Source organism: Saprolegnia diclina, assembly GCF_000281045.1.
Source record: "Saprolegnia diclina VS20 unplaced genomic scaffold supercont1.7, whole genome shotgun sequence".
In the NCBI taxonomy this organism is placed as follows: Eukaryota; Oomycota; class Saprolegniomycetes; order Saprolegniales; family Saprolegniaceae; genus Saprolegnia; species Saprolegnia diclina.
The window spans coordinates 1,032,819-1,051,420 of record NW_008246074.1 but is presented as its reverse complement, the minus strand read 5'-3'; the positions used below and the strand labels follow the sequence as shown (position 1 = coordinate 1,051,420).

Genomic DNA, 18,602 nt, shown 5'->3' with positions numbered 1-18,602 from the left:
TTTTAGAAATAAAAACGCCTCTTGGGGAGGTCCGTTTTTAAAAATTGCTATATTTATGTATAAAAACGACTGCTGGGGATGCTCTAAGGGGAGGACGAAGAAAGGGACACCACCTACTTGGAGTCCTACATGTACAAGCCGAGATCCTCCGTGAGGCCAAACGTGGTCGACTGGACACCTCCGCATGATTGGCAGTGCAAGCAATGTCGATTTAGCTGACGTTGAAGGTGCCTCCAAAGCGACATGACATACAAAACAAATGCGAAGGCAGAGGCGCCTCTATGTTGTGTGCACTTAGCGCACCAAGTTGGCGATGAGGTCCTTGAGCGGCTCTTGCTCGCGGGCGTCGACGAGGTCAAACTCGATGACGAAGAGGATAAAGTGCTTGAAGCACGAGTTCAAGTGCGCTTCGGCGCCGAGCGACACGATCTTGTCGAAGTGCGAGTAGTACACATGCGCGTACACGCGGAAGAGCCGGCGAAAGATGTTTTTGATCGCAGCCTGAAAGTTGCGTGGGTATGCAGCGCCTACGCGCACGCAACCTTAGCCACCACGTGCGGCGATCGTCTACCTTCGGTCGCGGGAAAGACGGTCGGGTCGCCAAGCTGGTCCTCGACCCAGCTCATGAGCATGTCAATGTACTCGGGCGCCGGCAGCTTGGCTGGCGTCTTGTAGTTTTTCGTGTCCTTCCAGAGGTACTCAAACCTACGTGCGGATATGACGCATGCTATCGCGCGGACGCAGCATACTTTGGCCCAGCGCTCATGATCGGGCACGACGCCTTGCTGCAGAACTCGAGGATCGTGCCGTAGACGATGCTGATCTCGTTGAAAAAGTCCACCGCTAGTAGAGACCATGAGCGTTGTCAAAGCTGGTACAGCGATCTACGTACTGTTGACGGCGAGCCACTCGTTGAGGTCTTCGTGCTCGGGCAGCCGGACGGCCGAGCGCATGTCGCCGCTACAATAACGTCGCCTCATCGCGGCTCGACCTGGATGGCGTACCCGCCGAGCGTCGCCTTGGCATGCTTGTGCAGATCGTAGCGCTTCGTGCCCTTGCTATGGCTCTTCTTGGGCCGGAACGTCTTGTGGCGCTGGAAGATGTTCATGCGAGCAGGACAGCGGAAATTTAGCTCTGCGGGGCGTTGCGATCTTGCCGTTTCGAGGCTAATCGCACGCCACTTTCCATAAATCCTCTCAGGGGTAGGGCCGCGTCGGTTCGAGTCCCACTCGACTGCAATCTCGTCGCGCTCCCGTCGTGCTATACTACATTAAACATATTATGCAGTTGATACGGATCCAGGGACAAGGGGAAGAATTGCCACGGTAGCAATGCCACCCCCACGTTGTAGCAAGTGACATAATTGCTTGATTTCAAAGCTCGAGAGCGTCAACAAGAGCTGCGAGCGCGAGACGACAGACGTCCAAAATGCATTCGTTCTCGACGTCGTCAACGAGTTTTGCGAGAAGAGAGCCGACCTCGTTGAACGGACACTCCCCAGCAGAGGCCAGGTGAGCTTCGTCTCGCATCCCGTGACGAGGCAGCATGTCATCGTTGGTGCATGCGGCTGAATCATCTTCAAGCGCACACAATGGGCTCGAAGGTGCCGACGCAAGCTCCGACTCGACCGCTGGGGGCTTGGCCCCCTCAGTCACCAACGCTTGCGCTTCGCAATCTTGCACACGAGCTGCGACTTTGATCACATCGTCTGGGCAACCATTTGCCTCGTGGTCGGGAAGGCGCTCCAGCTCCTTGAGCGAGGCGGTGTCGACGATCATAGCACCAGAGGAATATGAAGGTTCGTTCATACACATGGATGCGTCTTGCGGGCTTGCCAGCGCCGGTGCGCTCTCTTCGGTGGCGAATGATACCTGTTCTGTCGCAGCGATGGCAGCAGCATTCGTCGCTTGTGCTTGAACCTTCAAGGATTCTGCGTTGGTCTCTTGACTAGTGCCATTGATTGGGACGTCTTGCTCGAGTAGCGGAGACGCGATTGTTGGCTCGGGAGCTGGTTTTTTGGGACTTGAAGCCCGTTCCGTGGCATCTGTGATGAGCTCCGTCACAAGAGCGACTGCAACACCGTGTTCGATAGCTGCAGTGCTCAAGTTTGCGTCGGGTGACGCGGCTATAGGCTGGTGGACTTTACTCTCCGCTTCGGACGGTCCTTGACTCTGCCGCAGCACTGTTTTTTTCGGGCTTGGAATGTGCGCGGCCACATCAGCAATGACGTGGTTTACCAGTGCGACGGCAACGCCGTGCACGGCATCGCTGTCTCCTGGTGGAGGCCCGACGGCGTTGCGATCACGGCCTTCAAAAGACATTTCGCTCGTAGGAACAACTAGCTGTGATTGCTTCTTGTCGGGGCTGGACGCCAACGCGGCGGCGTCGGCGAGGACATGGGTCACAAGTGCGACTGCGACACCGTGCATTGTCTCTGCCGCACTGGCCGACTCTCTTCTTTCTGAAGGTGGACACGCCGCATCCCCATCCGTTGCCTCGGCGGCAAAGGCCTCGTCTCCCAGATCTGACAACACGTTGAGCGATACGACGACCTCGGGGTAGGCTTGCATGTCGGGCCTGGTGGCTTGGATGCTGTCAATACTTGGCACTCTCAGAGCTGACATTGGCGGCTCTAAAATGATGGTTCTCGCGGACGGCGATGCGTGGCTCGCACACGAAGTCGCATGCTCATCAATGGGCTTCTCCATGAGCACTAGTTGGGCGCGTGCGATGTCATCGTCGTTGTTCCGGCTCCTCGCTTCCTGCCGAACGAGCAAGCTCCGAAAGTCTTCGTCCATCATCCGCGGGAGCTCGACACAGAGCACATCGTCGTGCAGGGCCTCTTCGGCTTGAAGCTGGCGCTCAAAAGCCCGTAGCCGCCATTCATAGCGCGCTGCCAGTGTGCTGGCCGCGTCGCACGTTGCGCGATGCGAAATGTCGTCCATGGACGCCCGTGTGCGCCAGACCCGCGCCCGACAAGCGTGCGAACGGTCCATGGGCGAGCCGACGATCGGACCGACGGGCTGGTCGTCGATGCAAACGGCGGCGCGTGCGAGGAGACGTGCAACGTCGGGTGCTGCCCACCAGCTATTGTCGTTGTTGAACGCGACGACAAACAAGATACCGCCCGGGCGAAGACAGGCCAGCACTTGTGTGAGCACAGCGCACTGCGCCGACGCGGAGAGCATTTCGAAAAAGGCCTTTGCGAGGACAGCGTCGATCGACGCCGGCGCCAGCGTTAGCTGCATCGCGTCCATACATACCACGTGCAAGAATGGCGCGAGCGACGCCTCCACACACGGCAGCAATTTCGCGTCGTTGTCGATGGCCGTGACGTTATGGTAGCCGTGCAGCACCATATCGCGGGCGAGCTGGGACCGCCCGGCCCCGAGATCCACGACAGCGTCGCGGGGTCGAACGTACACGTCGAGAAGGTGCTGGATATCGGCATAGGAAAGGTACCACTCGTTGTGGGACTTGCACGGAAACGCAGCTGCTATGTGCGGGGCAAAGTAGGGCGTGCCGACCTCGGGTGTCGTTTGTGAGGACATGGCAGGTAGCTACAAGACACGTCGTTTGATATGGTGCTGAGTTTGCCGTTTGCAGTACACTACCTCGAAGCGGTGCAGCTGCGTGAGGCAGAATACAGGTCGCAATTCTTGGCCATCGGCATCGTTGTCGTCACTTGTGTCTTTGTGACGCGTTGGCTTGGGTGGGAATGCGTGCACTGCATGTTGGCTGGCGTCGACGAGCTGGTGTGCGTAGAGGACGCGTGGGACGGCCAACACCGATGCCCAACCGCCGTTGACGGCGCCGAAATGGTGCAAGAAGGGTCGTACCGGGTCGCTCTCGATGGAACCCACGGACGAGGAACATAGCGAGGCAACGTCGTTCTCCGAGGCATCAGTTAAGACGGAACTCACGTCCGAGTCACCATCGTCATTCGACGACAATGACGACAAGGACGATGTCGATGCGAGTGGGGATATCAGACCACTCGGAGGGGCTTCGTCGTCGGACGACGCGATGCTGCTAGCGTTTGATTGCCAATCCCATGAATGCTTGGCGTTTCTGACGTCGTCCAAGAACAACCGGGGAATCGCGGCGACCGACACGCCAGCCATTCGCGCATGAATCTTGTAAAACGGTTTTGGACGTTTTCCCCTTCAAGTCTGTCCCTTGACGGAAGAGATTCTTGGTGCAAACTGATCATTTCAATTCCATTTCGAAGACACTTTTGTCGAGTTACAAGAGGTAGTGGGTCGCATCCGGCTGTGTCTCGTGCGCCGTCAGCGCACTCATATCTGCAAACAAGTCGCCCAAGCGCTGCTGCACCTACGCAACAATCGCATGTCGACGCGGCATACACTCTTTGCATCCATACCTCTGCCAGTTCCTCGGATGTGGACTGGACGCGCTTCTCCTCGAGGTTTCGGAACTGCACCACGAGAGTTTCGGTGACGACCGTGAGCGCGCGGTAGGCCGCCTCAAGCTACGCGCCGGCTAAGATACGCACCACGTGGGCGGGGGCGCCTACCTCTTGCTTGGCGAGCGTCACCTCGAGAAGCTTGTTGTGCTGCTTGGCGTTGACATACTAGTCCGCATCACGCATCAGCACCACAAGAGTGATGATGGATCACGTCACGTACGCGGCGAGACGCGCGGTGAAAGTCGAGCTCGAGCTGGGCACGGTGGTGCAGAGGCTCCTTCTATAGAGATTCTCGCATGAGACAACGAAGGGGATGAGACTATATGTCGTACAAAGGTGGAGGTCAATCCAGCGACCTTGTCTTGGAGGTGCAGGACCGCTGAGCCTTCCATGGCCGTCTACAAAGTGATGACATGAGAACCACCTTGGTCCAAACCAATGTACGCGAAACGCAATCGTTGCGCTCTGCACAGCCTCGAGACGCTGGTTTGTGCTCCGGTCGCCGTCCTGTTTGATAGCCGCATCATCCTTGCCGATCGACGCCAGCGCGTCGCCAAACTCTAGTAGAAAGAAGAGCAGCATGAGCTATTCATCAAGAAACCGCGATCGACGACGCACCCAAGGTCTTGTTGACAAGCGCGGAGAACTGTGCCTCGAGCGTGCGCATGTGACTGAGGTGCTCGTCAAAGCGCTTCTTGCGCAGAGTAAACTCGGCATCGTTGTGGACGCGGTCCATGGACGGAGCGAAGCGGTTGAAGATGACCTTTTGGCGCCAGCGGCGCACGCCATCCCGCCCAGCCGACCACAGCGAGCGGCTCGCGGACGAATGTACGACGTCGGTGGGCGAAGCGGCAGAGGCAAGAGCGGAGGAGTCAAGCGCAGACATCAAATCAGGTTCTGCTCCTTTTGGCATGGTCTCAAGTCGCCCGCATATGTAAAAGCTTTGCTTCCGGCCCTTTGTACTCTGACTCTGTAGTCCTTTACGTGAAACCGCCAGCTTCAACTTCGTTACGTTACGCCGGCGGGGGGAGCGCCACGTCATCAAGGCCGGCGTGCCGAAGGACGACTTGCCGCTCTTGTAGTCGTACGTGGGCGTAGGAAGTTGATTATTGGTCGAGTACGTTGAGTGTGCACACGTTTGAAGCACTCAAAGTCGCTTCATCTCTTATCGTTCAAAACGGCTCCCTCTGGGGCTTTATCCGGGTGGATCCGGATAAAGCACGTTGCCACAAACCAAACCATGCTCGGCGCGTTCCTTGAGGACATTCGGTCGCAGCACGCATGGCGCGACGCCCAAGACGAGCTCTTCCGCGACCAGTCCAAGCTTCGCGATGCGTCAGACATGAAGGACGTCGCTGCATATCGGGCGGCCAACCTCAAGCGGCGCATGGACCAGTCCGCAGCGTGGCGCACGCTGTGGCCCAACCAAGGCCCAACGCAGCAGCCTCCACCGCCTCCTAGTCCTTCGACATAATACGATCAAATGAATTGATATTGCATTTCATATCGTGCGTGGGCTGCTGTGGTATTCGTGCTGGTTTCATGACCGCTCACTGCGCCTCGGTGCAAGCAAGCCCTGCGTATGTGACCTTCTAGGGACGTTCGCAGAGTCTTTGCCTAATGTCGGTCGATTCTCATGCTATTGGGCTTGAATATGTACATATGCGCCGCTGGGATCACCTCGGTTCATGGACTTGATCGATTCCTTCATGGTTCACGAGGTCATTTGCTCGTAATAATACCTTTTCGCAATCCTTCTTAAAGCAATTTTCTTACGCTGGTGGTCGAGTGCATTGGTAAATGAACTAGCAGATGCAGCTGCTCGTGAAGTTGACGAGGTACTCAGTGAGAGCAGCAAGCGGCTCCAATCGCAGTGAGCATTGGCGCGGTTGATGTCGATTATCCGGTTATGCGCACAATTAACCGGATTTTGCGGGAAAGATCGCAGTTCCCAATTGACCCGGTCGGGCCCAGGACGATGCAGAGCGACGCAGCGGTGGACGACGTTCGGGCCAACGCGCTTGCGCAGATCGACATGCTACATGAGGGGATCCTGGCGTTCCACAAGCAGTTCCTCAAGGACCAGGCGGCCAAGGAGGTCATGGATGAGCCTTCCGAGACTGCATCCAAGCAAGACGACGCGAGCCTGGAGCATGCCAAGGTTGTCCACGAGCTCCGCGAGAGCCTGCAGGAAGTGCTCCGGCGGAACGAGGAACTCGCGACCGAGATGGCGGCCAGTCGACTGCAGTAGACTGCTTCGTCCATCCTACGACTTGAGTGACACGAACGACGCCTCGTAGAGAGGTGCAGTGGAAGCGCCAGATCGACCAGCTTCAGCACCACCAAGCCATACTGACGTCGCAGCTCCAGCACCAGCAAGCGACCCACGACGCGCAGCGCAAGCAGCTCCACATGAAGGACTCGCTCCTCGCCAACTACCGGTCGTCGATCCGTACCCTCGAGAACAAGGTATCACCTTTGCGTTCTCGTATCGGGTATGCTGGATCATCACCTCTAGCTCATCTCGAACGCCAAGCGCTAAGCAAGGCGACGATGGCTGCCACCACGATGCGAGAGGGAAACAGAGATAAAGCATCGGGAGTCTCAGACGCACGGATACACGACGGTCTACTTGCGTTTAGCCCCCCGAGATCGGAGGGATGAGAGCGACTTCGTCGTCGTCGTGGAGGCGGCGCACGTCGTCGCCGAGGACGTACTCGAGGTTCACGGCGAGCGTAATGTCTTGGATGTACTCGGCAGCATGGGGGTACTTGGTGGCGAGGGTCGCGCGAAAGGTCGCGGTCGTCGGCGCGTCCCCAAGGTCGATCTTCTCTTCCCGCAGACCGAGGAGCTCGCGGGCGGCGGCAAAGTACAGCGCCTTGACACGGACCATGGTTGAAAATTCGGAACTGTCCGAATTTGGTGCCTCATTCCAGGTCGGCACCACCCGTTCAATCAGGCTCGTCCATTTGAAGAGGCGCGATCCACGCCGACTCCTGACCATGGCGGCCAGCCCGCCAAAGAAGCCATGGCGCTTCTTCTTTGTCCTTGTGTTTCCCAACAGCATCAAGATGCCACCGGAAGAGGTAAAGATCCTGGATGCCTCCATGCAAGAATCCTAATGACGCGAGTAGCTCAAGAGCATGGTGACGCGCACGCATGCCATGGAGGCCAAGGAGCTGGCATTCCTAAAGGGCATCGCCGCCCAGCACCCCCGCAACAACCTGCCGCCGTTCGTGTCGCCGTTCGTTGCCGTCTTCCAGACATTGCTGCGTCGCACCACCGGCCTCTCGCTTCTCTGCCTCCTTGGCGTCGCTGCGGGCCTCGCCTATCTGCACACCGCGTCGGCGTACAGCATTTATTTCCCGCGCTGGCTTTTGCTCGTGCTTTTGCTGCTGCTCGTCGTGCTAGGCATCACGCCCTTCCTTGGCTATAAAGGTGCCGCGTCAGCCAACTGGTCCTACTTGACGTCGTTTGAGCGGGCGCTCGTGGGGTTCCTTCTTGGCCTTTGCCTTGGCATCTACGCCCTCGAGCTTTTTCACCGCGACATGGAGAACGCGCTCATGACGTACTCGAACGAGACGCACGCGTACACTTTGTATCGACCGAGTTTCTTCTTGAACGACTCGGACGCGACGCCGCCGCTCAACATTACGTCGTTTGTCCAAGCCGAGTTTGGCAAAGTCCTTCTCGAGTTTCTCCAAGACCAGTTTGAGACTATGTTTCCGCAAAGCAGCAACAGCACGACATCTGGTAGCTATGATGCAAGTTTGCCGACCATCGTTGCGCCCTCCAGCGCAACCACCGACGACCATGCATTTGCGATCACGGACCCGCTTCCTTGGCTCTCGTACCAAGCCAATGCACTGTTGTATCCACCGCCTGTCACCGAGACACCCGAGTGGATGAAGACGTGGGTGCACGACGTGTGCATGCCGGCGTCGCCCGTGAACGCGAGTTACTTGGATGGGAATGTTGTCGTGCCGATGGACCCCACCTTTGCGTCGTGCTTGCGCCCGATTCTGAGCATGCTTGTGGATGCCACATATGTGCTTCAAGTCGCGCTACTCTCGCTAAGTGCCCTACTACTACTCGAATGGACGGCACTGCTTCTACTCAAGTGGCTCGATCCAACGTGTCCCACGACAGCCATTGCCACCGCGACCAAGAAGGTGGCCGCGTCGTCCGGGTCCGTCGTCCACCTTCTTCATGTGCTCTTGATTCTCTTTGGTCTATGCGCCCTTGGGGTTGCAGCAGCCCTTCTCTACGCGGTGGCCCTCGATGCGTCGTCCATGCACGGTCGCCCGATTGACACGTCCCACGTAATCGTGTGGTCGTTCACGGGCGCGTTTCTAGTCTACAGCACGAGTGTGACGGTGTCGGGTCTTCTCGGGTGCTCGCCGCGCTTTCGCCGCGCGCAGACACATGCGCTTGTCCTTGCTTTCTGTCTGCAGTCCATCTCGATTGCCGTCCTCTACATCGTGCATACCGACACGGCGACGGTACACTCGTAGACTGCAACCGCGGCTGATGCATGTGTTGAATTAGATCATTCGTCACGACTTGCACGACGATGGGGGGTGGCACCAAGTGTATGTCCATGCGCTCTTGCAGTACATCCTCGATGCGCTTCAGCGCTCGCACTCGACGGTGCTTCTCGACTTTCTCGAAAACGAGTGTCAACTCTCCATGACAACGATCGACGACATGAGCGACACGTGCAAGCTCACGGTCGCCACAATGCTCAACGAGTATGTGCACGGTCTCTTATGCGTCTGTATCGGGCTCTGGGGCATCGAGCTCGCGCTCTTTCTGAAAAATGTCTATGTTCTCTACCTTCGGGCGTGGGGGCGCCGTCTCCTCGGCAAAAAGCCCGGCGAGAAGCGCGCACGCAAGCACAAACCACACGCGACAAGCCATTTTTCCGAGTCGCTCCAAGAAGCGTCGTTGCCGTTTGCGTCGGCGCTGACCTTGTACCTGCATTCAGTTCCGGCGGGTGGGAATGCCGACGTCGCCAAGCACGCCTTCACGTCCGAGTGGCTTTCGCGGACAGGCGCCAGCAGTGTACACGACGCCGAGATGATGTTGACGAGCGAGTTTGAGTCCATTGTGCGCGTGCTCGTTCTCGAGCGCCTCGTCACCGTCTGTGGTCTCGAGGTACGTTTTTCACTGTAGCATTCGGACAAATTGAGCCTTTGACATTAGATCAACGTCTCTATATCCAAAGACGGCAAGAAAATATACTTTAAACTCTCGGCGTCGCGTCGGCTGATCGCAACGGAAGCCGAGCGCCGCAAGTACAAGCTGCCGTTCCAAGATGCGGTGGACCCGGGGCCGAATGTACGAACTCAACCTCTTTTTTTGCACCTGTCGATCGCTCACAAGGACATGTAGTTTTGGACGCCACGCGAAGTCGCCACCGACCGCCGCGTCTACGATCCGCAGACGGCAAAGCAAAAGTTGTGCTCGCTCTATGGCCGCAACTTGCTCTTGGCGACCGAGAACCAGTTTTTTGCCCATGAATCATTGGCGCAGATTGCACGCCGCATCAATGTCCACCAACGTGCGGCCGACTTGGCCGATGACCCCCCACTACCGCTGGGACAGAAACCAAAGAAGAAAACACTCAAGAAGCCAGCACGCGTGCCGTACATGTACCCGACGTATGGCACGTACTACAAGAAGCCGAGTCTGCAGTACCTCTACAAGCGGCATCCCAACCAGCTCGACTTGCCGACGGTCGAAACGTCCCCATCTGTGTTTCAGACTACCGACATTTTACGACTCGTCGACCGCATCGTGCAAGATGAACTCGATACGACGGCCATGGTGGACTCCGGTGTCCTCGAGGGCTATTCGTGTTTGCATGCCGCGAGTTGCTTTGAATGGGTACCTTGCTTTTGGTATTAGGGTTTGACACGGCGATGATGGTAGACGAACCTCGAGAGTCTCAAGACGCAATGGCTCACGTACTGGCGACCGCGTCAGCTCCCAGGCGAGCCGGACCCCGACACGGCGTGCTTTCGCAACTTTTTCTATCGGATTTACCCGTTCCGGCAGCCGCTCACGGCCGTGCGCGAGTACTATGGCGAGCAGATAGCCTTGTACTTTTTCTGGCTTGGCTTTTACGCCCAGTGCCTCCTCCTCCCGGTGGTCTTTTCCCTTATCTACATTGTGTGGCACCACGGCGACTACCACGGGTACGCAACGTACATCGCAACGACGTCGAACGGCACGTCGCACATCGAGTGTACGCTCGACGCCACGTACCTCGGGCTGTGCATTCTGCTCTGGGCTTTTGGCTACGCCAAGCTCTGGCAGCGCAAGCAGCATCTGACAACGGTCGCGTGGGGCATGGATGGCTACGTCGAAGAGCAGCAAGTGCGTCCTGCGTTCTACGGCATCTCGGAGCGGCGCAACCCCATCACGAACGAAATCGAGCGCTTCTTCCCAACCCATCTTCGCGTACACTGCCATTATGAAGATGATACGCAGTGGAGAATACTGTGTTGTAGGTGCAACTGCAAGCCGTGTCGTTGGCCGTGATCGCCGCCGTTCTCTGGGCTTACTACCTCGTCATGGTGTCGCTCTACAGTCTCCAGCCGACGTTTGTGCGTGTCGCGGGACCGTTTTACGGCACGACACTCGTATCAATATGTCAAGTCGGCGTTGTCAATCTGTGCGCAAAGCAAACGTCCCGCGTACGTTCTTCTTCGCGCAACACTCGACGCAAAATGGGTGTAGATGGCGTTTTGGCTCACAGAGAAGGAAAATTACATGACGCAGTCCGAGTACGAAGACAATGTTGTCCTCAAGAGTGCGTTGCACATCTCGATGTCCCCTTCGGCTCATCTGTGTCTAGTCTTTTTGATGCAAGGCAGCATCTACTACTCGGCGCTGTTCTTTACGGCCTTTCTAAAACACCACACCCTCGGGTGCTACGACGTGTCGAGGACGAGTTTTGGCGCGCCTTCGGCAACGAACGCCACCATCTATGGACCGACGAGCAACTGCCTCCCCGAGGTCGAGAACCTCTTGCTGTGCCTCTTCCTCTACCGCATGGGGAAGAACGCACTGCACATTGCGCTGCCGCTGCTACGGTATCTTCGGAGCCTCAGCGCCAAGGCCGAGGACGAGGTCCTTGACGAAGTCGAGGCTGAGCTAGCGCTTTCTCCGCTGGACAACATGTACGAGGACTATGCCGACATTGTCGTGCAGTTTGGCCTCGTGACGCTCTTTATCTTTGTCGCGCCCATCGCGCCCATCTTGGCGTTTTTAGAGAGCGCGATTCAGCTGCGCTTGGATGCCTTCCACCTCTGCTGCACGATGCGTCGGCCGCTGCCGATGGAGGCCGAGGACATTGGCACGTGGTTCACGTACATCATGCTCCTCTCGCGGCTTTGCATCCTTACGAACCTCGGGTTTCTCTTCTTCGCCGCCTCCAACTTTGCCGACTTTTCGCCCCACGAACGCACAACGCTGTACCTTTTGTGCGTCGCGCTCAGCCTCGCGCTCTTTGAGTGCGCATGGATGGCAGTGCCCGGCGAACCCGCGCTCAAGCAAGTGCTCCTGGCTCGCCACGACTTTATTCGCCAAAAGTACTTTTTCGCGCCGTCGGCTGCGTCTTCTGCGTCGACACCCGAGAAGCCGCTGACAACCACGTCCGAGCTCATGGCGTCGGTCCAGGCGTATAGCGCCGACACGCTCCATGCGCTACATGCGCGCGCCGAGCTCCTCGACAAGTTCAACCACCTCTTTGCACCCCTCGCAAATACGACGACCGTGGCCTCAATACCGCCACCGAGAACGACCTCGGCGACCGATTTGCGGGAATCCAATATGCTGCAGCGCACGTCGTCCGTGGCGTTGGCGCCACTGGACCTCTCGGGCATTGACGCGATTCGTGAAGCTGTTCGACGGAGCGACGAGTCGTTCTTGGACGACGATGCGCCTGGTAATGACTCTTGCATTTCTCGAGGACGATGGTGTCATGAGGCTGCTGTAGACTGGTACTTTGCACCGACGAAGAGCGCGCCGCCGCCGTGGCGCCGTGCCGAGTCGTCCGTGCACCCGCATCGGTCCAACGCCCTCTCCTTTATGGACGAAGAAGCCAACGAAGAGGCGAGCGAATGCGAATCCGACGACAACGACGAGGGACCTTTTGTGTTTGAGGACGACGACGACGACCTCGTGGATCTCATGTAAAGTAGATATGTCATCATGATTCATTCGACGTAGAGTGATGAATCGTTGGATGCAATGGCTTGTGCCGTTAGGCATTTTTGCCAGGTCGTTGGTGGGTACCAATGTCGACGCAGCTTTGGCCGACACCGGACGGCGAAAATTCGAGCACAAAGCGCGGGTCCTACCGATTTGGTTGACCTCAAAAAGCGATAGAGACGTCCTACCACGGGCCCTTCGGACCGGTAGGCGTGCTGCGACCGCCCCGAGAACATGTCTGCCTGATCCAGCGTGACGTGCAGTCGCAAATTAAGGTTGCCCGTCTTGCTGTTGGTGTGCGGCAGCTGCAGCCGAAACTCCTACGCGCGTCGTCCAGCGCAACTGAAAAAGCGAAATGCAATTACGTCTTGGCCGCGGGGCAAGTAGCGATCGCACACGACCGCCTTGATCGACGTGCCGGTGAGAAATCCTTCCTAGCCAGAGACGTCAGCGCGGCGGTGATGCCAGCACCAACCTGGTCGGCCGCAATGTGCCGCCGCATGTCTTGGTTGTCGGGCAGCGCAAATTTGGCCGTAAACTCACGCTCCCCAACGTTGCTATTACCGTTCTCATCCCGGAACGTGTGCAGACTAGGCACCGTATAAGGACATGTAGACTCTACCAGCAGCGATGACCTCGGTGGGCGGTAGAGCTCATTGGACGTGACGCTTTTCTTGGCCGACTCGACCTTGAGGTCGTACTGCGTTGGCGTGCGAAACCGGGTGCGGAAGTCGGGGGCACCGATCGTGGTGCTACTACTCTGCGGGGGCTTGACGAGGGCTGTCGTGGCCTGATTGCGCGCCTCCATGGCGGCCACACGTGCATTGAACAGTGATTGACAGTCGAACGAACAGCGCTGTGTTTGCGCAAGGAGTTGGTTGATGCTGTCGTCGTCGTTCATCTTCGCCCTCCTGCTTGTCATACGATGGGGGATGAATTGTCTATTTATATGTTATTTTTTTAGCTTGAGGTACGCCAAGGTAGACTCGTCGAGCGGCAGCCCGCCGCCGTCCCGCACGGCCGCCACGGCGCTGCCCACAGGCGGGGTTCGTATTTCGCGCTGCTTGCCCTCCTACAGTAAATTTCCTGAGACGACAGCCGTGCGTCATTGCATACGTCGCTCTCGGGTTTGTGCTCTGGAAACAAATTGTCGTACAGGATCGAGAGTACTTCGTCGTGGGCGAGGAGGCGCTCAATGACACGGACGCGGTCGGCCGATGTAAAGTCCTTGAGCTCCGGGTCGTAGTCTAGCCGTGCTTGAATCCATGGGCAATGGATGGCGGCGTACCTGTGGTGGTCTCGGTCTTGAGCGGTGCGATTGCCCGCGTCGACTTGGGTTCGCGCCCCTGGGTCTTGCGCCGCACCATGTCCCGCTTGACCGCTTCGATGCTCAAGAGGAAGAAGGCTTCGAGCTGGTTGGCATCGTGCTTGCTGTTGTCCGACCGAAGGCGGTTGACATCGCGCTTGGACTGTTGCAGCTCACGCTTGAGTTGGCGAATTTGCTTTCGAAAATTCTCTTCGCGCTCGACGACGGCGAGCGGCAGCTGCATGTCTCCGAGTGCGCGCCTACATGTCTGCTCAGGCAACGAACGCCGTACTCATGTGCGAACCCGTCGTTGGCGTCTTCTGCGGGGGACGATGGACGTTCAAAGAGCGTCCTGTCGCTCTGTTGCGTCGAGAGGTTGGCGAGGCGGATCTCGAGCTCTATCGACGCATCGTATCTCGACCTGACACCCATAGGAGTGGCCCACCGGCGCGAAGGAGTTTGTTTTGTTTCTTCGACGCTTTTAGTTGCTTCTCGAGCCAGTCGCGGTCCTCTTCGATCGACTCGAGCTTCTCCTTCATGTGCTTGAGGTCCTTCTTCATGTTGGTCGTAAACGCATCGAGGCGCAGCGCTTCTTTTCGATACCTAACCCGTACGATGTCGATCAACTGTGCGTCGTGCACTTCGCACCAGTCGCGCTCTTCTTCGAGGAGCTTGATCTTCTCCGACTTGTTCTCAATCGTCTCGTTGCGCGTAACCTTTTCCTTTGTATCGTGGAGCTCCTTCTGTACGTTGTACATGTGGGCGCGGTACGCAGCGAGAAAGTCCTTCTCTTGGCGGACCAGCACCGCCGTGATCTTCTCCGAGAGCGACCCAACGACGTCGTGCAGCTGGGCGTAGCGCTCGCGCACACTGACCATGCTACACCACGCACGTCGCGACATTGAACACCCGTCGGAGTCTCTCTACCCTTTGGGCGAGTAGGCGCCGGATCGGCGCTTGTCGTCGCCGTCGCGAAGCGATGTCAAAAAGGTATCCTTGCCAAAGACATCGGTCGACGGTGTCTACGCCCACACAATGAGATCCAACAGAGCGGCGCGATGACCTTGTCCATCGTCCGCGGTCGTGAAAATGGAAGCGAAACCGGTTCTTGTGTGTTTTTAGCTGGCGATGACGGCCATCGCAGGCGTGCGACGACTGTACATGGAGCCGGCCAAGCTCGACATTCGCGAAGGCTCGATCGTCGAGACACCGCGCACGTCGTGGACGGACCCGTTCTTCACCGTCGACCAAGACCTCTTTGTCTTGCACTACAACTGCTTCGCGCCCAAGCCATTTGCGACCGATGTCGAGTACCAGCGCGGCTTTGGGCACAAGTTTGGCGTCGAGCGGTCCATGGCGCAGCTCGACAAGCGCTTTCGCCAGCTCACGACGCTGGCCACCAATAGGGGCATTCTGCGCGTGTACCTCAAGTCGCTCCTTGCGGCTGCGAGCCCCGTCGAGGCGCTCGACCCGACGTACGCGCCGTGCGTCGACCTCTCGGAGCGCCTCGAGACCGCACTGCATCCGACACTGCGCCTTGAGATGGAGATGGACGACGATATGGTGGCCAATATGGACACGATCCGCATTGAAGTGTCGGGTCGGTCGATGACGCCGGTACGCGATCGTGGTATGGCAACGTTGGCATCTTGTATATGGACATATTAGTACGTGCGCGAAGTGCCAAAGCATCTACTCCGCGGCGTCTCGAGCGTCATTGATGGCTTCCTCGCGCAAGCGACCGGCAGCACGCCGCCGCGGCACCAAGCGCTGACGTATGTGCCGCGCACGGGCACGTCGCGGGAGAAGATTGTGTTGACCGACGACGTGCCGGCGTACGACAACATTCTGTTGCACAACCACTTTGACGCGCCTGTGTTTGATCGCATGGTACATATTGTCTATCGCCATCAGGACCGGTTGAACTATCGCACTTGGCCGGTAGGTCCTTTTTGCGAAGGACCAAGACGTGGTCGAGCGCCGCTTGACTTTGGTGGACGAGTACGACAAGTTTCAAAAGACCAACAAACTCAGCAGCGACGAAATCAACCAGATTTTTGAGATTGAGATGAAGCGGTACGGCGACGTGCTCGAAAATGCCAAGAACAAGGAAGTCGCGCACACGCGCACGTTCCTCGACCAAGCGCTGCAGCACGACTTGCAGTCGGTCCACGCCATGCACGCGGCGACAGTCGCCAATGAAACAGCGCGGATTTCGGCCAAGTACTCGGCGCAGCGCGAGTCGCTCTTTGTCCGCATTGAAGTCGAGCGTCTAAAAGCGCTCGCGATGCACCGCGACTCGACGCAGACGACGCTGGCACAGCTCGAGCATGTTATGGCCGTCAATCTCCAGCAAGTGGACGCGATCTTTGGTGCGAGCGAGTTTCTTCTTCAAGTACGTGTCGATGTGTTGCCCGGTATGGCTCAGCAATTGTAGCTGCTGCTGCTGGCGCAAGATTTGGCCTGCAAGAAGCTACTGAATGCGTGTGTTCGGTACCTTACCGAGCCGCGTCGGTTCCAGCAGTTTTGCACGCGGCGGGAGCTCACGAGCCCGCTCTTGGCCGAGACGACGTTGCTCGTGCTGCTGCAGCACTTGCCCGACAGCGACGCGGCGGAAATCAACACGGTGTACGGCGCACAGTTTGTCTACCACGAGATGCTCCGGCGCGAGATTCACACGCGGCTGATTTCGCTCACTAAAGCGCTCGAAGTCCTTTTGAGATCTCGTAATGTATCAAGTTGATATATGTCTGTGGCTAGAGCTTGCCGAACGAAGCGCTTCGGGACGTCATGCAGTATGCGTTTGAAAAGTTTGTCGGCGACGCATCGTCCAACCCGTCAAAGGAAGTGTCGGCGCTCGGCGAACTCTGTAAGGGCTATCCGCACATTCTCACGAAAGAGCTCCAGCGCCGGCGCGAGTTTAGCCATGTGAAAATCAACCCCGCGCTCTTGAGCGACCACTTGAGTTTGGCCGAAGACGACTTGCTCGTGGAGCTCGAGTCGTCGAACCGGTACTGCTCGGCGATCGGCACCAAGCAGCGCTGTGCGGGGGAGTTTGGCCGGTGGATGTTTGAGGTACGATGTCATATGTTGCGTCTTCTTAGTCAATGTCCTAGGTGTGTATTGAAGCCATGGATCCGGTTGGCGCCAGCATTGCGATTGGGTGGGAAGTCCCTCGCAGCGTGCTGCAGTGGGCCCCGTCCGAAGACGTGTGGCGACAGACCCACGAAGCCCCCGAGTCGCCGCGCGGCGAAATGACGCGGTTCGGCGAACTCAACGGCTACGGTGCATCCTTCGTCTTTGCCCAAGAGTATTGATGCAACTATGGAGGCTAGGGGTCGTCTTTCCGGGACTGACGCCAGGCGACGACGGCAACAGCTTTGGCATTCTCTGGCAGTCGCATGCGGGCTTGATGGGCGACGGCATGGGTGTTCTCTATTGCAATGGCAAACAGTACAGCGGTGTGCCAACGTTTAGCAGCGGTGACGTCGTCGCGTGTACGATCGACCAAGACGCGGTCGAGCCGTTCGTCGAGTTTTACTTGAACGGACAGCTCGTGATCCCTGTCGTATCCGACGGGAGCGCGTCGCCGCTCAAGAAGCGGGGCGAGGTGCAGCAGCCGCTGCGGCTCCACAGCACGCACTACGCGCTCTTTCCAGCCGTCACGCTCTTCTCGAGCAAGGACCCGATCGCGCGCGTCCGGTTCAACTTTCGCGGTGGCTTCCAGTACCCGATCCCGGGCTACGAACCGTACGGCGCCGAGCTCCTCGACTTGCTCGAGATCGCAGGCCAGAGCATCTCCGAGATGGACACATACTCGACGCTCTCGCCGCGCAGCTCGCTGCAGTCCAACGAGACGTGGGGCTCGGTGCAGTCGCGCCGTCATAGCGACATTGCGCGCTCCGAAGCGCGCTCCGACCACACGCTCACGGCGCGCTCGATCATCTCGGTCAACAACACCAACAAGTAGCGCTGCGTATCGCATGCATTAAGACCGAATCTTGAGGCATCTTGGCTGTTTGCATATTGTACTGTCGCAGCAGGTCGCGTTCGGTCGGCGACTGCGACGTAGCATGCTTCTGCGGCGGCTGCTATCCAGTGTACAAGTGCCGGTCGGTGCTCGGCGAGGACTATGGCATTCATCTTCGTATTGCCGTACTACACTAAGATAAATCGTCTAGGAGCTACTGGTATATTAGTCGAAGGGTCTAGTATGTCCCTATGTCCAGGTCGACGATGGCGGTCATGGCCCTAGTACTCACAACCCGACGCGCTTTCCCGCGCTTTTTCCTGCGCCAACTTTCAGAAGCCCGTGGATCATCCGGATACGAATACACTATCCGGAGGATCTCGCTCCCATCCTGCTGCTCACATTGAAATTGGTCGCGCAGGATGGCTCCGCTCCGGTCGGCGCCGCATGTGGAAGAGGTTCGCCCGCGCCAGAAGCGTCGCCGCGTCGCGCCCGAGATGGAGACCAGCGAGTCGCTGCCAGTAGCGGCCGTCGACGACTTCCAAGCGCACGCGCACCGGCGGCGGCAGCGATACCGCGCTCATTGGGACGCGTACCTCGAGAACCAAAAGTACTACAACGCGTCCGAGACGCCCGTCACGACCGCGTCGCCGTACGTCAAGCGGCTCTAAGACGCA

The 18,602-nt window shown here is 58.0% G+C and overlaps 11 protein-coding genes across 13 annotated transcripts; 5 read left to right on the top strand and 6 right to left on the bottom strand.

Annotated features, from left to right (window-relative positions):
• Window positions 1–271: 271 nt before the first annotated feature.
• SDRG_03219 (mps one binder kinase activator-like 1 like B) lies at window positions 272–1,170 on the bottom strand. Its single transcript, XM_008608846.1, has 5 exons — window positions 1,005–1,170; window positions 893–960; window positions 750–843; window positions 572–705; window positions 272–527 (listed from the first exon to the last, which is right to left on the bottom strand). The coding sequence occupies exons 1-5, from the start codon at window positions 1,106–1,108 to the stop codon at window positions 295–297; spliced, it is 633 nt and encodes a 210-aa protein (XP_008607068.1). The 5' UTR covers window positions 1,109–1,170; the 3' UTR covers window positions 272–294.
• A 1,063-nt stretch (window positions 1,171–2,233) lies between these two features.
• On the bottom strand, window positions 2,234–4,153 carry SDRG_03218 (hypothetical protein; the record flags this gene model as incomplete). Its single annotated transcript, XM_008608845.1, has 3 exons — window positions 3,615–4,153; window positions 2,553–3,560; window positions 2,234–2,308 (listed from the first exon to the last, which is right to left on the bottom strand). Exons 1-3 carry the CDS (start codon window positions 4,122–4,124, stop codon window positions 2,234–2,236), a joined length of 1,593 nt encoding a protein of 530 aa, XP_008607067.1. The 5' UTR covers window positions 4,125–4,153.
• A 40-nt stretch (window positions 4,154–4,193) lies between these two features.
• On the bottom strand, window positions 4,194–5,369 carry SDRG_03217 (hypothetical protein). Its single transcript, XM_008608844.1, has 7 exons — window positions 5,048–5,369; window positions 4,874–4,989; window positions 4,762–4,827; window positions 4,650–4,709; window positions 4,538–4,594; window positions 4,385–4,492; window positions 4,194–4,335 (listed from the first exon to the last, which is right to left on the bottom strand). Exons 1-7 carry the CDS (start codon window positions 5,340–5,342, stop codon window positions 4,246–4,248), a joined length of 792 nt encoding a protein of 263 aa, XP_008607066.1. The 5' UTR covers window positions 5,343–5,369; the 3' UTR covers window positions 4,194–4,245.
• A 291-nt stretch (window positions 5,370–5,660) lies between these two features.
• Window positions 5,661–5,938, top strand: SDRG_03216 (hypothetical protein). Its single transcript, XM_008608843.1, has one exon. The coding sequence runs from the start codon at window positions 5,670–5,672 to the stop codon at window positions 5,901–5,903; it is 234 nt and encodes a 77-aa protein (XP_008607065.1). The 5' UTR covers window positions 5,661–5,669; the 3' UTR covers window positions 5,904–5,938.
• Window positions 5,939–6,383: 445 nt separating this feature from the next.
• On the top strand, window positions 6,384–7,054 carry SDRG_03215 (hypothetical protein). The gene is made up of 3 exons (XM_008608842.1): window positions 6,384–6,676; window positions 6,730–6,898; window positions 6,948–7,054. Exons 1-3 carry the CDS (start codon window positions 6,408–6,410, stop codon window positions 6,969–6,971), a joined length of 462 nt encoding a protein of 153 aa, XP_008607064.1. The 5' UTR covers window positions 6,384–6,407; the 3' UTR covers window positions 6,972–7,054.
• Window positions 7,006–7,332, bottom strand: SDRG_03214 (hypothetical protein). Its single transcript, XM_008608841.1, has one exon. The coding sequence runs from the start codon at window positions 7,320–7,322 to the stop codon at window positions 7,068–7,070; it is 255 nt and encodes an 84-aa protein (XP_008607063.1). The 5' UTR covers window positions 7,323–7,332; the 3' UTR covers window positions 7,006–7,067.
• Window positions 7,333–7,406: 74 nt separating this feature from the next.
• On the top strand, window positions 7,407–12,693 carry SDRG_03213. 2 transcript variants are annotated; one of them, XM_008608840.1, is made up of 11 exons: window positions 7,407–7,515; window positions 7,564–8,931; window positions 8,978–9,425; window positions 9,483–9,586; window positions 9,635–9,769; window positions 9,824–10,318; window positions 10,364–10,894; window positions 10,945–11,130; window positions 11,174–11,246; window positions 11,292–12,383; window positions 12,435–12,693. In XM_008608840.1, exons 1-11 carry the CDS (start codon window positions 7,432–7,434, stop codon window positions 12,632–12,634), a joined length of 4,716 nt encoding a protein of 1,571 aa, XP_008607062.1. In that variant the 5' UTR covers window positions 7,407–7,431; the 3' UTR covers window positions 12,635–12,693. The 2 variants fall into 2 exon arrangements, with proteins under 2 accessions (XP_008607062.1, XP_008607061.1); XM_008608839.1 differs by having other exon boundaries at window positions 8,978–9,586.
• SDRG_03212 lies at window positions 12,583–13,580 on the bottom strand. Of its 2 annotated transcripts, XM_008608838.1 has the most exons (5): window positions 13,285–13,580; window positions 13,125–13,239; window positions 13,015–13,083; window positions 12,838–12,969; window positions 12,702–12,794 (listed from the first exon to the last, which is right to left on the bottom strand). In XM_008608838.1, exons 1-5 carry the CDS (start codon window positions 13,569–13,571, stop codon window positions 12,702–12,704), a joined length of 696 nt encoding a protein of 231 aa, XP_008607060.1. In that variant the 5' UTR covers window positions 13,572–13,580. The 2 variants fall into 2 exon arrangements, with proteins under 2 accessions (XP_008607059.1, XP_008607060.1); XM_008608837.1 differs by having other exon boundaries at window positions 12,583–12,794; window positions 13,125–13,580.
• A 21-nt stretch (window positions 13,581–13,601) lies between these two features.
• SDRG_03211 (hypothetical protein) lies at window positions 13,602–15,027 on the bottom strand (the record flags this gene model as incomplete). The annotated part of the gene is made up of 8 exons (XM_008608836.1): window positions 13,602–13,721; window positions 13,766–13,896; window positions 13,938–14,215; window positions 14,260–14,353; window positions 14,401–14,558; window positions 14,604–14,834; window positions 14,883–14,977; window positions 15,019–15,027. The coding sequence occupies 8 exons, from the start codon at window positions 15,025–15,027 to the stop codon at window positions 13,602–13,604; spliced, it is 1,116 nt and encodes a 371-aa protein (XP_008607058.1).
• Window positions 15,028–15,116: 89 nt separating this feature from the next.
• On the top strand, window positions 15,117–17,970 carry SDRG_03210 (hypothetical protein; the record flags this gene model as incomplete). The annotated part of the gene is made up of 7 exons (XM_008608835.1): window positions 15,117–15,572; window positions 15,624–15,845; window positions 15,901–16,350; window positions 16,393–16,665; window positions 16,716–17,030; window positions 17,072–17,240; window positions 17,291–17,970. The coding sequence occupies 7 exons, from the start codon at window positions 15,117–15,119 to the stop codon at window positions 17,923–17,925; spliced, it is 2,520 nt and encodes an 839-aa protein (XP_008607057.1). The 3' UTR covers window positions 17,926–17,970.
• Window positions 17,971–18,347: 377 nt separating this feature from the next.
• SDRG_03209 (hypothetical protein) lies at window positions 18,348–18,596 on the top strand (the record flags this gene model as incomplete). Its single annotated transcript, XM_008608834.1, has 1 exon — window positions 18,348–18,596. One exon carries the CDS (start codon window positions 18,348–18,350, stop codon window positions 18,594–18,596), a length of 249 nt encoding a protein of 82 aa, XP_008607056.1.
• Between the last annotated feature and the right edge of the window lie 6 nt (window positions 18,597–18,602).

Excerpts from the sequence above, each read along its gene's own strand:
- SDRG_03216 (XM_008608843.1), top strand. The coding sequence starts at position 5,670 with ATGCTCGGCGCGTTCCTTGAGGACATTCGGTCGCAGCACGCATGGCGC.
- SDRG_03213 (XM_008608839.1), top strand. The coding sequence starts at position 7,432 with ATGGCGGCCAGCCCGCCAAAGAAGCCATGGCGCTTCTTCTTTGTCCTT. Across the intron at positions 9,770-9,823 it reads CGGTGGACCCGGGGCCGAAT|TTTTGGACGCCACGCGAAGT; the intron begins GTACGAACTCAA and ends AAGGACATGTAG. Across the intron at positions 11,131-11,173 it reads GCGCAAAGCAAACGTCCCGC|ATGGCGTTTTGGCTCACAGA; the intron begins GTACGTTCTTCT and ends AAATGGGTGTAG.
- SDRG_03214 (XM_008608841.1), bottom strand. The coding sequence starts at position 7,322 with ATGGTCCGTGTCAAGGCGCTGTACTTTGCCGCCGCCCGCGAGCTCCTC.
- SDRG_03217 (XM_008608844.1), bottom strand. The coding sequence starts at position 5,342 with ATGCCAAAAGGAGCAGAACCTGATTTGATGTCTGCGCTTGACTCCTCC. Across the intron at positions 4,828-4,873 it reads GCGCAACGATTGCGTTTCGC|ACGGCCATGGAAGGCTCAGC; the intron begins GTACATTGGTTT and ends ATCACTTTGTAG. Across the intron at positions 4,595-4,649 it reads TTCACCGCGCGTCTCGCCGC|TATGTCAACGCCAAGCAGCA; the intron begins GTACGTGACGTG and ends GATGCGGACTAG.
- SDRG_03212 (XM_008608837.1), bottom strand. The coding sequence starts at position 13,571 with ATGACAAGCAGGAGGGCGAAGATGAACGACGACGACAGCATCAACCAA. Across the intron at positions 13,084-13,124 it reads GGCACATTGCGGCCGACCAG|GAAGGATTTCTCACCGGCAC; the intron begins GTTGGTGCTGGC and ends GTCTCTGGCTAG. Across the intron at positions 12,970-13,014 it reads ACTTGCCCCGCGGCCAAGAC|GAGTTTCGGCTGCAGCTGCC; the intron begins GTAATTGCATTT and ends CGACGCGCGTAG.
- SDRG_03215 (XM_008608842.1), top strand. The coding sequence starts at position 6,408 with ATGCAGAGCGACGCAGCGGTGGACGACGTTCGGGCCAACGCGCTTGCG. Across the intron at positions 6,677-6,729 it reads ATGGCGGCCAGTCGACTGCA|AGAGGTGCAGTGGAAGCGCC; the intron begins GTAGACTGCTTC and ends GACGCCTCGTAG. Across the intron at positions 6,899-6,947 it reads TCCGTACCCTCGAGAACAAG|CTCATCTCGAACGCCAAGCG; the intron begins GTATCACCTTTG and ends CATCACCTCTAG.
- SDRG_03219 (XM_008608846.1), bottom strand. The coding sequence starts at position 1,108 with ATGAACATCTTCCAGCGCCACAAGACGTTCCGGCCCAAGAAGAGCCAT. Across the intron at positions 961-1,004 it reads GCCAAGGCGACGCTCGGCGG|CGGCGACATGCGCTCGGCCG; the intron begins GTACGCCATCCA and ends ACGTTATTGTAG. Across the intron at positions 706-749 it reads ATCATGAGCGCTGGGCCAAA|GTTTGAGTACCTCTGGAAGG; the intron begins GTATGCTGCGTC and ends ATCCGCACGTAG.